The sequence below is a fragment of the Sapajus apella genome, unplaced genomic scaffold (genome assembly GCF_009761245.1).
Source record: "Sapajus apella isolate SASKATOON/1434 unplaced genomic scaffold, GSC_monkey_1.0 scaffold33, whole genome shotgun sequence".
NCBI classification, from domain to species: domain Eukaryota; kingdom Metazoa; phylum Chordata; class Mammalia; order Primates; family Cebidae; genus Sapajus; species Sapajus apella.
The window spans coordinates 5,073,836-5,089,961 of record NW_022436973.1 but is presented as its reverse complement, the minus strand read 5'-3'; the positions used below and the strand labels follow the sequence as shown (position 1 = coordinate 5,089,961).

Here is a 16,126-nt window from a genome sequence, read left to right as displayed (position 1 = left end):
GCTCAGGGAGACAGAGGGAGGCGCTCAGGGAGACAGAGGGAGACACTCAGGGAGACAGAGGCAGACGCTCAGGGAGACAGACGGAGGCGCTCAGGGAGACAGAGGGAGGCACTCAGGGAGACAGAGGGAGACACTCATGCAGACAGAGGAGGGAGCGTCGGGGCCGAGGGAAGGAGACACCCTGAGCGAGCAGATGTGGCGGCCCCCGCAGTTAGACCTGCACCCGCCTCTTCAGCTTGTTTGCACTGTTTTCACGCAGCCTTGACCCACATCCCTGCCCAGTCCCGCCTTCTCCCTGGCACCAAGCCGTCCTTTTTAACCTTGAGACGGCCCTCAGAGGTTTACGTGCTGCTCATTTCTCCCGGCATCATGTTGACAAGTGTTACTGCTTCAGAAACATATGGATTTAATTTCTCTTGAAACACCCATGGGCGTCTCAAATAAAGGAGCTGGAGAGGATACAGCTGGGTGTGGTCTGAGCGCAGACTTTGACTTTCTGGGATATGCAGGAGATGGGGGTCAGGTGTGAGGACCCATGGAGCAGAAACCCTGGGGCTACTGACTCTTGAGAAGCAAGGTCAAGTTTTCAAGCTTTGTACAGTGTTGGAGACAACCAGGGCTTTGCCTTCAAGGAGCCTGTTTGAAACCCTGCTTTATTTATTTACTTATTTATTTATTTTAGAGAGAGTTTCGCTCTGTCATCCAAGCTAGTGTGTAGTGGCATGATCTCAGCTCACTGCAACTCCTACCTCCCAAGTTCAAGCGTTTCTCCTGCCTCAGCCCCCTGAGTAGCTGGGACTGCAGGCACATACTACCACACCTGGTTAATTTTTGTATTTTTAGTAGAGATGGGGTTTCCCAGAGTTGGCCAGGCTGATCTTGAACTCCTGGCCTCAGGTGAGCTGCCCACCTTGGCCCTCCAATGTGCTGGCCCTGCTTTATTACAGCCTGAGCAGCATAGTGAGACCCCCATCTTCACCAAAAAAAATTAAGAATTAGCTGGGCATGGCGGCACGCACCTGTAATCCTAACTACTTGGGAGGCTGAGGTAGGAGGATCACTTGAGCCCAGGGAGGTTGAGGCTGCAGTGAGCTGTGATATTGCTTTGCAGTACAGCCGTGACTGCGCTCCAGCCTGAGCCACAGAGTGAGACCCCATCTCAGAGAAGAAGGAAGAAAAGAAACCCTGCTTTGCTAATGTTAGCTGTGTGACCTTGGACCATTGCTTGACCTGAGTGTCAGTTTCGTCATCTGTAAAAATGAGTGTAATGGCCCTTGCCTCTTGGAATGTTACTGGGATTCAGTGGGACAAAGCACCCGACACAGCTAATGAATGGTTGGGGTTCAGTAAACAGCCATATGTCCCTCCTTTCTCTGAGATCACTGTTAAAATGTCACAAAGGCCATAAAGGGAGAAGAGTAGAATGGCTCAGGAAACTGAAAAATCCAAGGTTTTCAGACAAGGGAAAGACCCAGGTACTCAAATGATGTCCTTAGGAGTCTCTCTCCGTCTCTCGGCTCTGCTGTCCTCTACGCTGGCTTCATTTCCCAGCAGGCTGTCACCAGGTGGTGGCAAAACAGTCACCAGGAGCTTCCTTATTTTCCCAGAGAAAAGAAAATACCTCATTCCCAATATTCCCAGTGGAAGCCCTGGGACCAACTTTCATGAGGCCAGTGTAGGTCACAGGTCCATCCTTGCAGCAATGACTGTGGCAGGAGAGGTGGACAATGTCCTTTGGCCAGCACGGCCCAGAGCTCAGTGTGGGGTCAACGGTGCTGACGATGCAGGGAATGTGTGAATTCTCCAGAGGAAACATCAGGGGTCTGTGACCGGTGAAAGGGGAATGGATAGTGGGTGGGAAAACTGGGGAGTATCACCGGAGTGGGTCTCTCCTCTCTAGAAACTGGTTCTCACAGTAGTCAAGCAATCGGTGATCTCAGTGCCCTCCTCACCCTCTCACAGGCTGCTCCTGGAACTGAAGCACTCCACTATCGGCCCCTTCCCGGTGAGTCTGAGGCCCCTGGTGGCTTCTTCCTTCTCCTGGCCTGGTGGGGTGTGGGAACATGTCACGGGTTCGTGGCATTATTTAGGCGGCTCCTGGTTCATTTGCATGTAATTTAGTTGTGAACTAATGGTTTGAGAAGCTTCAAGGGCAGAGGGATCTGAGTCAGAATCCCTGCTCCATGCCTGCTAACTCTGGGGCCTTGGGCAAGTCACTTCCCTTTTCTGAACTCCGGGTCTTCCCCACCGGAGTGAGTGTAGCACAGTTTAAATGGGATTAAATATGCATGATCTGATAGAGAAAATCTGCTCAGCAAATATTTGTTGAGTGAGCAAATATTTGTTTAGTGAACAAATGGATTACTTTATTGAGCACCTATTAGGTACCAAGTGCTGCTCCAAGTGTGGGATAGGCCGATGCACAAGACAGGGAAGTGATGCCTTCTCAGAGCCTTAGATGGCAGTGGGAAGACAGCACAGTAAGAAACGAAGGCACTGTGGCTCACGTCTATAATCCCAGCACTTTGGGAGGCCAAAGCAGGAGGATTGCTTGAGGCTAAGAGTTCAAGACAAGCCTGGGCAACATAGCAAGACATCATCTCTTACAAAAAATAAGAATTAGGTGGGTGTGTTGGCATGCACCTGTAGTCCCGGATGCGTGGGAGTCTGAGGTAGGGGGATGGCTTCAGCCTGGGAGTTCCAGGTCACACGGGCTAAGATCATGCGACGCTGCGCCCCAGCCTGGGTAACAGAGTGAGACCCTGTCTCAAAACCGAATCAGAAACAGCACAAAAACATCACGCATAGAGAGGGAGAGAGAGAAGATCATTTCAGTCACAATCAAAGCTGCGAAAACCAAAGTTGGGATGGGTGGAAAGTGATGGGGGAGAATGAAGCATCAGAGGGTGTGGTCAGGGAAGGCCTCCCTGAGGAGGTGATGTTGGACTGAAGGATGAGAAGGAAACCGCAGGGGCAAAGGCGCCGTGGTGGGAACAAGCTTGGCGCGTTTGGGGAATGGAAGGAGCCTGTGTGTCTGGAGCAGAGTGAGTAAGGGGCATCGGGGGAGACGTGGCCAAAGGGGCCGGTATGGACGGGCTCACCCAGGGCCTTCCGGGCTGGACTAGAGGAGGGGACGCGATGTGTTCACAGGCAGTGAGCAGCAGTGCCCTGTTTCCTGCAGGGAGTGCTGTCAGCAGATTTATAACTTTGTAAAAGCTCCCTCTGGCTGGGGTGGGGGTGTGGATTACAGACGAGGAGAGGCTGGTGTGTTTGTCCATGGGAGATGCTGGGGGCTGGGACTCAGCCCGGAAGAAGAGAAAGATGATGGATTGGAGACATGTTTTGGAAGTCGATTTAGACAGAACCTAGGGAGAGATGTGAGCCTCTTTTATAAGGTGCATTTGAATATTTAATGAATATATGTTGCACAGCTTCTTTTGCACCCAGCATTGTACTAGGCACTGCGGGGTATAACATGGGGTCAGTGTCTGGCAGATTCAGACACAGCACAGAAGCCTCCCTCATGGCTGTGTGGGGAAGGAAGGGATTGTCCAGGTGAATTCTAGAGTTTTGGGGGAAGCAGTTGGATGAATGGCAGAGCCGTGTACGGGCATGAGAAAGGTCTGGTAGAAGAGGCAGAAGCAGGGAGAACCCCAGCTCAAGTAGGCGGTTCCCCTGCCCAGGAGTCACTGCTCATCGTTAAGTAGATTTGCCCCTGCTGCCCTCACGAGTGGCGCTGATGACGAGTTGCCCTGTTACTGGGAAGTAGTCGCCCTTGCTGTTCAACGCCAGCCACGCAGAGCACCTGCCTGTGTGTAACCTCAGATGCCGCGATCGGCTGTCCAGGGTCTTGCTACATTGGCCTGAATCTCCTGGTGGGCTCTGGTTGAATCCCAGTGTCTGCTGCTCTGCAGAACTTTTCCTTAAGACTCCTGAGATGACTCCACCAAGTGAGTGCCTCGTAAGCCCCCCAAGCCCAAAGTCATGCCATCCCAATGTCCCTTCAAATCTGATATAAATCCAACCAGCCATTTCCATCTGATGAGATTCCAAACGGAAGGACCAAATGCAACGTCACTGTACTTTCCTGGACTTATTTGTTCCAAGGCTGTCTTGGTGGCTTGACTAAGTCCATAACTAATTTCTACTTCTGCAGAAAATAGAAATGTAAAGTTCCCAGGATTCACAGGAAAGAGGGCACTGCATTTGGTGAGGCCAGGGAATAACAGGCCAGGGAAGGAGACTCGATTGTTCCAGAAACAAAAGCATATACATTTACCAGTTGTAAATTTCACGACTACAGGCAAGCATCTTGAGTGTTTTACACTATTTTTATTTTTTTTTCTTTTATTGCCAAAGCAAAACATATGTACCGTAGGGCAATCAGAACCTACAGATTTGCAAAAGACAGAAAATAAAAACCGTGCAAATTTTCATCACTGAGTGAATAATTTGGAGAATATTCTTCCCGACTTTCTACTACACCTATTTAATTAAAAAATGGAATGATGTGATTTCTACAGCCTGCTTTTCCTCACTCAAAAGTGTATCATGGTTATCTCTGTGTTGATACTTACATTTCTACAATATCATTCTTAACAATTGCATGATATTTCCTTCTGTTAAAGTACTGCCATTTCCACGAAGTGATTCCCCTATTGTTGGATGTGGAGGTTGCTTTTAATTTATTGTTTTGGATAAATTTGTTGCTTTGGTCAACAGCTTGCATCCAAATTTTTTTCTACACCCTACATTATTTCCTTAGGATAAATTCCTCGGAAGCATGTTTGCTAGCCCAAAGGCACATGGGGGTCTTGCTATGCTGCCCAGGCTGGTGTTGAACTCCTCCGGGTCTCAAGTGATCCCCTTGCCTCAGCCTCCCAAAGCACTGGGGTTGCAGGCATGAACCACCAAGCCTGACCAGGCACACACAGGCTTCTGATGAACATTGCTCCAAATAGCCCTCAAAACGGTTGATTCAGTTTGCCCTCTAACTGCCATGTCTGAGAGGACACATTTTTAAGCCAAGCTTTTCCCATTTAAATACTCTCTGATGACCTTCCTCATCCTTGCCGTGGGTGGTAAGGCCCTGCACCTTACAATGGAGAACACGTTTTACATCTGGAACCATCGGAGCAAAACAAACCACTTCCATGACCTTGACTGGGCTGCCAAGTTTTTACATGTCACTCGCGTCCACCTCTCTGCAGTCCTCCCCGCTGTGCGGTTGCTGAGCAGCGCTAGGGGAAAGGAGGCTGACAGAGGGAGGGTGACAGAGGGCTGCCGGTCCCACGGGGCCCTGGCCACTCAGGGCCGTCCTCCCATCCTCCCTCTGATTTCCAGGTTGAATTGCTGCAGGATATCATGAACTACATTGTACCCACTCTTGTGCTGCCCAGGGTTAACGGTAAGGAACTTCGGAGAAATCATTGGTTTTTAGTCATGGGGAAGAGGGTGGGGTTTATTACCTAGAGTCACCTAATACCTGGCCCAGGTAGGAGGGCTGGGCAATGATGCTGTCAAGTGAAGCTCAAATGGCATCTAACCCAGGAACGGGATGGAACAAAAAGGGAGCTTACCTGGATTGACTTACTACACATGGGTTGATTCGTTATTGCCTCCAGCCCTTACAAAACCCCCAAGAGATGAAGAATTATTAACATCTCCAACTTTTTCGGGAGGAAGTGGAAGAACAAAATGGTTTAGTGACTTAGGTCACAGAGCAGGCAAGAGCTGGGGCGTGGATTTGATCCCATCTCTAAAGCCAAAGCCCATGGTCTTTTTCCAACTCTGGTAGAAGGATAAGGGGGTCTCCTGATAACCCCACCCAGAGCTTAGATCACCACGCTGGTAAGAGCTTCAGGCAGGCCTGCCCCTGACCTTTAAGAGCAAGGGGCAAAAGTACAAATAGAGGCCCACATAACCTGGGACTAGGATATTTAGAACTTATCGACAATACAACAAATTACCGTATGAAATGTGATCCATCAGTCCTCTGATCTGTCCTCCCGCCTTGACAAATGTGGCTTTATAATGACCTGGGAGATCACGTTCTAAGGTGGAGTTCTCTGAAGTTCCATGTGGCGGTATTTGGGGTGCTTGCCCTGGCCACTGTCCACCTCTGGCTTTATCCTAAACATTGAGGGGTTTCATGCACACATGCATTGATACCCCTAATTACACGTCCACGTCTGTCCACACCATTGCACGCAGCGGATTGTGGTTTAGTGGATACCAGCTACGCTGCTCCCTCAGGCGGGCCATCATGGGGATGGAGCCCACGCAGGTCCTAGAAGTGGACTTGGGGCTGATGGGCCACAGGTGGGAGGGACGGACTCCAGGGCAGCCTTCCTCGCAGGCATGTACGCCCATGCCAGTGCCTTCCTAGGCCCGGGCATGCAGATTCAGGGAGGCTGCCTACCAAGGCACTCTGGCCTTCCCTCCTGCCCTGCCCTTCTCTTTCTCCTCTCCTGGTCCTTACCAGTGGTCTCCATCACAGAGAGGCTGCAGAAAGGCTTCCCTCTCCCGATGCCTGCCAGGGTCCAGTTCTATAACATGGTGCTTCAGCCTCACCAGGTGAGTCCCAGGGTCTCTTCCACAAATCTCTCCTAACAATCGTGACCAGTAGCAGCCCGTTGCTGCAATGTGTCCTGCATGCCAAGCCCTGCGCCAAGTGCTTTCTACCCTTACCACAACCCTGGGACGTGGGTGCTGTGAATAAACAAAGAAGAAAGATCAAAATTCAGAAACGCCACACATGTCAAACGAAGTCCGGATTCAAAGCCAGGCTCCCGGCTTTGAACCATCACTGCCTCGTTCCCACGGTACAGTCGGCAAAAATGAAATGTGTTTATGGGCCAAAGAGCCTCTTTTATAACGTGCATTTAAATATTTAACAAATATATGCTGCACGCCTTTTGCACCAGCCTCATAGCAGGCACTATGGGGCGTAACATGTGGTCGATATCTGGCAGATTTAGACACAGCACAGAAGCCTCCCTCGCGGCTTCGCCCAGCCTGACCTCCATCCGCATTTGCCCCTGACGCCTTTCCTGGATGTGCTTTCTTCTCTGAGTTTCCAGCATTCCCCTGGGTCCTGGTTGTGTGCCCGCCTCACTCACTGGGCAGTTGCCATCTCCTCTGCTTGTTCTCTCGCCCCTTCTCTGCAAGCTGGAGATCCCCAGGACCCCTCCCCAGACCTCTTCTCTTCCCCCATAATTGACTAGCCTTCCTCACACTCATCAACCTCTTCAGGCTTAGCTGCCACCTATGTGCTAACCGGTGTCCCAGCCACACTCCCAGTCTTTTCATTTTTTTCCAAACTCTCCACTTGTGCATTTGCAGGCTCCCCCGGTGTCTCCACCCTGAGGCCTCTTAAACCCAGCACGTCCCCACAAAGCTGTCACCTCTGCAGCAAAACCGCCACCCAGCATTGCATTCCTTATCTTGGTCGAAGTTTTCCTGATAACTTGCCCTCATGGAAAGCCTCACATCACCCAGATCCCTCCCTCTCCCTTTCCCCCAACGTCCAGCCTATCAATCCCCAATTCTTTAGACCGGGGAGCTCATTAATGAGGCTGAGAGGCTGTAGAGAAATAGCCAAGAGCGCAGAGGAAGCACATACTGCATGTTCCCCACATTTTACCAAGTTCGTGCTTTAAAAACAATGACCCATGGCACAATTTAATTTCTTCATTTCTAAAAATTCTGAGTGAGAGGCACAAAGGAGCAAAGAGAAGTGGTTTTGCAGCCTTGATTGGAACAAGTGTTCCCTTGAGCTGCCATGAGGCAGGGATGACAAATGAAGGCCTCTAAAACAGCCTGGGGGCCCTCCGAGTCTGAGAAGGAGGCAGCTTCCAGGGAAGCTGCTGACAGGTTCGCGGGCATTGGCAGCTGTCGATGAGCAGATCCAGGCTGTGAGACACTGAGTGGTCCCCACTGGCCCTGCCTTTCTCCTTCCCAACAGGCAGGCTCCCAAAATGTCCTTCTTAAAACTCCAGCAGCTCCACACTCACAAACAGGGGGTGCGTCTTCAACTGGTGACGACATTCCCTTCTCTCCCTAGAACTTCCTGCTGTTTGGTGCAGATGTTGTCTATAAATGAAGGTGCCAGGGGTGCTGGGGGCTGTCAGCTGCACCTGTTCCTGATGGGCCGTGGGGCACAAGCTGCCTTTCCCCAGGGAATCCTCTCCAGATCTTAACCAAGAGCCTGTTGCAGATTTCCTCGGTTTCAGAAATGATCTAAACATGAGGAAACCTCATTCACTGGAAGTGTGTGGTGTGTATTTTAGGGTTATGAGCTTCTTTCAAGGGCTAAGGCTGCACAGATATTTCCTCCAGGAATTCTGTTTCAGTTGTAACCAAGAAATTTCCATTTGTGCTTCATGAAAAAAAAACTTCTGGCTTTTTTCCCGTGGATTCTGTGTGCTCGCATTGTTTCTTGTTTTATGTTCATTTATTGATGATTCATTGGCTGTAACCAATGTGGCTGGCAGTGCCAGTTTACAGCACAGATATAAACCATCTCTTTTTAATTCTGTTATTAATCTCTTGAGTCTCCACAGCCTCCATTAACAGAAAGTCTCATTGTTCCAAGTGTCCTCGGAATTTTCTTAGTCCAAATTCCTAGTGTCACACAGAGTATCTGGAGAGTGATCAGCCCACTGTGCTGTTGTTCTTTCCACTGCCACATGGTGTCGCTGTTGACCAATCGCTCTGCACAGCCCGTTGTCCTGTGCAGCAGTCACCCGTCCACTAGGACTGTTGCTCCTGTCACCACCACACGGTGTCGCTGTTGAACAGTTAGCCTGCTCAGCCCATTTTCCCTGCTCCACACTTGGGCTCCATGGTTATGACCCCCTTCGTCCATGTTCTCCTGCCCAGCCATTGTGCCCAAATGCAGAACACTGCACCAGGTGACAGAAGCCACTGGGGCTTTCTGCTTCAGTCACAACTTTGAGTGCAATTAGCACTCATGACTCTCTGGGCCCTGGTGTGGAAGCCAGATCACCAGCCCAGGCTGTCTTTAGAATCCTGAGGAGTTTTCCTGGGGGCTTTGGGCCGTTTCCTCCCATGGGACATCAGATGGGGCTATCTCAGTCCATTCGATGGGGTTTTATGGATTGTATTTCAAATTGATTGAGGAGTCCCAGAAGGCCTTTCTATGCTGCTGACATTTACTCTGAGACCAGAAGGATAAGCAATAACATACTGGAAGGGTTTGATGCAGACAGTGGAGTGGGGGATCGCACGACCAGATTTAGTTTTTAAAATGTTTTGTTGTGACTTCTGAAAGCATCAGAAGGGCAAGAGTGAAAAAGGGTAGGCACAAAATAGGAATGTGTTGTTATTCAAGCTTCAACCAGGTTGGTGATGGTAAAATTGGAGAGAAGAATTCGTAGTGAGCAAAAGCAGATAAAGGGTATTTATTTTATTTTTAAAGAAAAATGTACACACTTCTGCTGACATCATTGATTCTCTGTTAAATGGAGGTAGAGGCTCTAGGGCCACACAAGAAAGAAGCACCATTGATCAAACACTCTCAGAAGCCAAGCAAAGGACGTAAATGATTTCATTTAATTCTGATAGCATTCTTCATCAGATAGGAATTGCTCAAACTTTTTGTTTGTTTTTGAGACACAGTCTTGCTCTGTCGCCCAGACTGGAGTGCAGTGGTGTGATCTCAGCTCACTGCAACCTCCATCTCCCAGGTTCAAGCAATTCTCCTGCCTCAGCCTCCTGAGTAGATGGGACTACAGGCATGTGCCATCATGCCTGGGTAATTTTTGTGTTTTTTTAGTAGAGATGGGGTTTCGTCATGTTGGCTGGGCTGATCTTGAACTCCTGACCTCAAGTGATCCACCCACTTTGGCCTCCCAAAGTGCTGGGATTACAGGCATGAGCCACCACATCCAGTCTTGGCCATTCTTTTTGTTTGTTTGTTTTTGTTTTGTTTTTCAAGACAGAGCCACACTCTGTTGCCAGGCTGGAGTACGGTGGCACAATCTCGGCTCACTGCAACTTCTGCCTCCTGAGGTCAAGCGATTCTCCTGCCTCAGCCTCCCAAGTAGCTGGGACTACAGGCATGTGCCACCAGGCCCAGCTAATTTTGTATTTTTAGTAGAGATGGGGTTTCACCATGTTGGCCAGGATGATCTTGATCTCTTGACCTTTTCTTGTCCTTGTGATCCACCCACCTTGGCCTCCCAAAGTGCTGGGATTACAGGCGTGAGCCAATGAGCCAATGTGCCCTGCCTTTTTATTTTATTTTATTTTTGACAGGGTCCTGCTCTGTCACCCAAGCTAGAGCGCAGTGGCTTGATCTCAGCTCACTGCAACCTCCGCCTCCCAGGTTCAATCAATTCTCCTGCCTCTGCCTCCCTGGGATTACAGGCACACACCACCATGCCTGGCTAATTTTTGTATTTTTAGTAGAGATGGGGTTTCACTATGTTGGCCAGGCTGGTCTCAAAGTCCTGACCTCAGGTGATCCACCTGCCTCAGTCTCCCAAAGTGCTGGGATTATAGGCATGAGCCACCATGCCTGGCCTGGCCATTACTTTTAGTGGCAAAAAACCCACATTTACTTTTGCATCAACCTAAATATTTCTTGGACGTGAAGATTGGTGAGTGGAACACATTGTGCCTGGAAACTTCTCTCCAATGGCTGAGGAAAGGCAACTGTTTGGGGTTAGGGCCGGAGCAGCATTCCCCAACACGCTCCAAAGGTTCTGCCAAGTTGGCTCCAGAACCACTATTGGAGCAGCTTCGCCCTTCAGGCTAAGCATCGTCTGCTGCAAATGATTGCTAATGTGTGCTCAGGGTTTCTTTGGGTGGTGTTGAAAATGTTCTAAAATTAAATTCTGGATTGTACGCTTTAAATGGGTGAATTTTACAGTATTTGAAATATATGTCAATAAGGTGGCAAAAAAAAAAAAAAAAACAATGAAAGAAAATTTAAAAAGGATTGTTCATTCCGAATTGCCTAAAAGCTCACCATGAGAGCAGTCTCCTTTCTGGGATAAGCATTGCCTTCTTGGGGTTCCTTTTGGAAATGCTGACTTATTAAATAAATGTGAGCGAGGAGTACCCTATGCAAGGAGAGAAGTGGGGAGGGGCACAGGAAGACTAAGCTCTGTGTTCATCGTTTTGCCATATAAACCGCTTCCCATCCTGCATCTGGGCGGTCAGTCTTGACGTGTGAGTGGTGAATCCAGGCAGTCAGTCCGTCCACCTTGATTGCCATGGGGGTGACCAGGATTACAGTGTAGGGTCCTTTCCAGCGAGGAGTTAGGCCAGAGGTAGTGACTCTCTTCACCAGGACTTCGTCCCCTGGCTGGAAGGGGTGTACCGGCTGGTCAGTGAAATCCACTGGGGTAGGTCGAGTTCCCCTGATGAGCGAGTGCACCTGGGACTGAACAGACTGGAGTGCCTGCAAGGACTTAAGGAGTGTATGGTTATGGACTCCAGCATGTATGGTGTCCGTGAGTCTGGGGAGTAAGGGAGGGGGCCTTTTAAACATAATTTCAGTCTACGGCCACACCACCCTGAACGCGCCCGATCTCGTCTGATCTCGGAAGCTAAGCAGGGTCGGGCCTGGTTAGTACTTGGATGGGAAACATAATTTCAAAAGGAGTAAAGCTTTTTTATAGGGAGTACATGGGGTACGGAGGAGAACAAAAGGAAGCAGGCTGACCCAGTTTTCACCGGTCTCCAGAATGAATTTTGTCAAAGTTTCCTTTATGGTCCGGTTCATCCTTTCAACCTGCCCTGAACTCTGGGGGCGATAGGCACAGTGCAGTTTCCAGGATATGCCCAGGGCCTTTTCCAGACCCTGTGAAACCTGAGCTGTAAATGCAGGGCCATTATCTGATCCCAGTGACAGGGGCAAGCCGAACCGAGGAACCAGGTCCTGTAACAATTTTTTCGCTACTACCAGTGCGGTTTCTGACCTAGTAGGAAAAGCCTCGACCTATCCAGAGAAAGTGTCTACAAACACAAGGAAGTACTTACAGCCGCATGCTGGGGGCTTTATTTCAGTAAACTCTACCTCCCAGTGTTCCCCTGGGCTAGTACCCCTGAGTCTTATCCCTGCCTGACCAGGCCTACTGCCTCCTGGATTTACCCTGGCACATACTTCACAACGAGTAGTAGTTTTTTTCTAACAATCTTATATAAGTGTGGAATGTAATATCTGGCCCTCAGCAGCTCGGTGAGTTTTGTTTGTCCTACGTGAGTGGCCTGGTGTGTGTCCTTAACTAGAGCCTGTCCTAGAGCCTCGGGGAGCACAATCCTTGTGTCCGGTAGAATCCACCATCCTGTGGAATCTTGCCGTCCCCCCTGTTCTTTGGCAAAGTTTTCTTCCTCAGGCAAATACGTTGGGGTAGGAGGCAGGGTTGGGGCCGGCAGAGTCACAAGAAGAGTCAGAGGTTTTACTGGCCCCAAGGCTGCCTGTCTGGCCTGTAGGTCAGCCGCCCTATTTCCCCTCGCCTCTGGTGAATCTCCCTTCTGGTGTCCTCTGCAGTGCATTAATGCCACTGCCTTAGGCTTCCATATAGCTTCTAGTAGAGCTCAGATTTCCTCTTTGTTTTTGATGATTTTTCCCTTTGAGGTAAGCAACCCTCTTTCTTTACAAATGGCACCATGCACATGGGCTGTAGCAAAAGCATACCAGCTATCCGTGTAGATGTTAACAATTTTTCCCTCCGCCCAGTCCAAGGCCTTTATTAAAGCTATAAGTTCAGCCTTTTGGGCTGAGGTTCCATGTGGAAGAGACTGGGCCCAGATAACCCGTTCTAGAGTGACCACAGCTGCCCCGGTGTACCTGACTCCGTCGACCATGAAACTGCTGCCATCTGTATACAGTACCTCCTCTGGGTTCCGCAGGGGGACATCAGTGAGATCTGGTCGCACAGCGTGGAGGACATCTATTGTCTGTTGGCAGTCATATATGGGTTCCTCTGGCTTGCTGACAGGTAGCTGTGTGGCGGGGTTTAAAACTGTGGTTTTTGAAAATTTTATGCAGGGCTGGTCCAAAAGTAAAACCTGGTATTGGGCTATGTGGGCATTAGACATCCATTTTCCCATAGCTCCACGGAGTAGCAACTCCACCGCGTGGGGTGCCACTAAGTTCAACTCCTGCCCCAAGGTCAGTTTGTTCGCCTCCCTGACTAACAGGGCCCTAGCTGCCACCGTCCTCAAACAAGCTGGCCACCCAGAGGCTACGGGATCAAGTCTTTTTGCTAATAGCTGGACCACGACTGGGGTGCGGTGACTTGCCAGCCCTGGGGGACTTGTTTCAGCCCATACTCCCGGTACACTCTCTTGAAATTTGTGGAGGAAGTCTGGTGCAGGTGGTTGATCTGCCTCTGAGGATAAAGCTTCCTGCAAGAGATACTTGTCTGACAGAGCACAGGTGATGAGGATCTGCTGAGGTGGCCCTGTGGCTAAAGGAGGAGGAATTGAGAGGCAAGCTTGACCCTCGCTGAAAGAAATATTTGCTTGCAGTTTGTGGAGCAAGTCCCGTCACAGGAGTGGATATGGACACTCAGGGAATGGGTGACAGTGCCATTTTCCAGATCAACGAATCGATTTGTGGTCCAGGGGCTAGCTGTGGTTTTTCCTGGAGTGCTGCTATCACTGCCTGAGTAACTCTCTTATTCTGCTTGGCCTCTAAGGTGTCTTTATTGTTAAAGACTTTTTGGGCAATTTTTAACAACTGAGTTAAATTCATTCTCTGGAACCTCTCTAATTTTTGCAAATTTTTTTGATGTCTGGGGCAGACTGGGAAACAAAAGCCAGATTGCTGGCCCGCTGATTGTCCGGGCCTCAGGGTAACAGGTGTCCAGTAAGCGCTCAAGGAAAGCAGCTAGCAACTCCGGTGGACCCTGAGTTACAGTTCCTACCTCGGAGAGTTTGCTGGGCTTGTGGGCCACTCCCCTAACCCCTTCTATAAGATACCGGTGAAAAGTGTTCAGAGCCTGGTGACCCCCCCCACCGCAAGGTGTTGAGGTCCCATTGGGGTCAGGTAGAGGGAAAAAAAAACTTTTTCCTTGCCCTGGACCTATGATGGCTTTCAGGGCTTCCTGTCTAATTTTGCCTTTTTCCTCTGTGGTGAACAGAATTAGTAATAATTGTTGGCAGTTGTCCCAAGTGGGGCGATGCGTCTGGAATACAGATTTTAAGAGTCCTGTCAAAGCCTGGGGCTTCTCAGAAAAGGGGAGATGTTGAGTTTCATTGTAAAACCTTGGCAACATCACCGCCTTAAATTCCCCGGCCTCCCAGCACTACCCCCTCCCGGGGAACTTTCCATCTGGGCAGGTACCTAACCTTCCCCATCTCGCCGTCTTAGCAGTTCTCCAGTACAACCCCCTCCCGGGAACTCTTAGCAGTTCCCCAGCACTTCCCTGGCCCTGGGTCTATCTCTTCAGGCTTTTTATCCTATTTAATCCTCATGACAATCGCTAAAGATAGACAAGGTGGCCTTCCGTTTTCAGATGAGGAGTCTGTAGAAAGGTTTCGTGGCCTGCTAAGCTAAGCGTTCAGTGACTGGGCTCAGGAGTCACCTAGCGGTGATTTCAAACATGAATCCAGCCCCCCAAAGGGCTGTGTGACTTTGCAAATGTTACTTAACCTCTCTGGACCCCTATTTCCTACTTTGAAAAGGATAGATAAAGCCTTGCCTTCTTCTTTGGCACGAGGTTATTGGGAAGAATCAGAGCTATGATTGATAGGGTCATGGCACAGGGGTTACGAGTATGAGCTGCGATCCTAGACATCCTGGGTTTAAACCCCAGCTCTGCTGTTCACCAGCTGTGTGACTTTGGGCAGTACACTTAATTCTCAGGTTTTCAATTTCTCATCTATAAAGGGAACATCATAATACTACCTACCTCATAAAGTTGTTATGAGGATCAAATACATGTCAAATCTGCGGTACGGGGGTTGACAAGAGTAATCCAAGTTTGCTCTAATTGAATAAACGCAGTTCTTACTATACTGTAAAGACTATATCTGACCAGGTGCGGTGGCTCATGCCTGTAATCCTAGCACTTTGGAAGTCTGAGGCGGGCGGATCACTTGAGCCCAGGAGTTCGAGAAAAGCCTAGGCAACATGGCAAAACCCCGTTTCCACGAAAAGTAAAAAAATAGCATGGTGTGGTGGCACATCCCCGTAGTCGGCTACATGGGAGGCTGAGGCATGAGTATCGCTTGAACCCAGAAGGCGGAGGTTGCAGTGAGTTGAGATCATGCCCCTGCACTCCATCTAGGCTGGGTGATGGAGTGAGGCTCTGTCTCAAAAACAAAAAACAAACTATATCTGTCTTGCCACAGTAGTATTCCCATTGCCTGCCATATAGTAGGTGATCAATAAGCATTTCTTTTAAAAATGATCTGGGATTTCAACCCACATCTGCATGACCCAAAATCATTATGTCAGTGATTCTCAAAGTATAATCCAGGTCTGTCTGCCTGAATAGGCCTGACCCCAAGAATCAGAGGCCCTGGCTGGCCAGACATCTGGGTTTATCCTCTCCAGTTCAGCAATAGGCTCACAGTGTAACCTGGACCAGTTCTCCCTCTCTAGGTCTCAGTTTCCCCATCTGTAAACACAAGGGCTCTCTGGGGTGAACAGCTGTGTATTCACGGACAGCCCTGCTCCAGGGGGGCTCCTGGCATTTCAAGACATGCAAGCTTCAAGCCACAAAGGATCGTCACTGACATTACCACTTTTATTTTGTAGGCTTGCATGTCTCAGGGTTCATATGTGTGTCTCTGTACGTATGTGTGCACACAGGCACACATTCAGATCTGCAGGTGATGTGGCTTGGGGAAAGGCTGCCATAAATATTAAACTCCCAACTCCAAAGTACCCTGGAGAGATTCAAAACTTCAGGAATGCATAACATCATTCTCTTTCAGGAGTCAGTGTTCTCAGGAGTGTGGGCACCGTCATAGAAAACTATGGAAAAGGAGAGTGAAGAGTTAGAGAACTGCTGAGCTTGGAGGGAACTCGGAGCTCATTTAATCTCTTGTTCCCGAAGCTCGAAGCACAGTCCATGGTCAGCAGCATCACCCTCACCAGGGAGCTTGTTAAAATGCAGAGGCTCAGCCCCAAGAAGAAGAG

General features: G+C 49.5%; 1 protein-coding gene across 3 annotated transcripts in view; it reads left to right on the top strand.

The window, feature by feature from the left end:
* The window catches only part of BPI (bactericidal permeability increasing protein), a 33,844-nt gene extending 25,426 nt beyond the window's left edge, over positions 1–8,418 (top strand). For 2 of the 3 annotated variants that reach the window (XM_032294974.1, XM_032294973.1), the window contains 4 exons: positions 1,963–2,005; positions 5,344–5,407; positions 6,485–6,576; positions 8,066–8,418. In XM_032294974.1, the coding sequence (XP_032150865.1) occupies positions 1,963–2,005; positions 5,344–5,407; positions 6,485–6,576; positions 8,066–8,104 (238 nt within the window). In that variant the 3' untranslated portion in view covers positions 8,105–8,418. The remainder of the gene's footprint in view (positions 1–1,962; positions 2,006–5,343; positions 5,408–6,484; positions 6,577–8,065) is intronic. The other variant, XM_032294975.1, reaches the window with a different exon arrangement.
* The last annotated feature ends 7,708 nt before the right edge of the window (positions 8,419–16,126 follow it).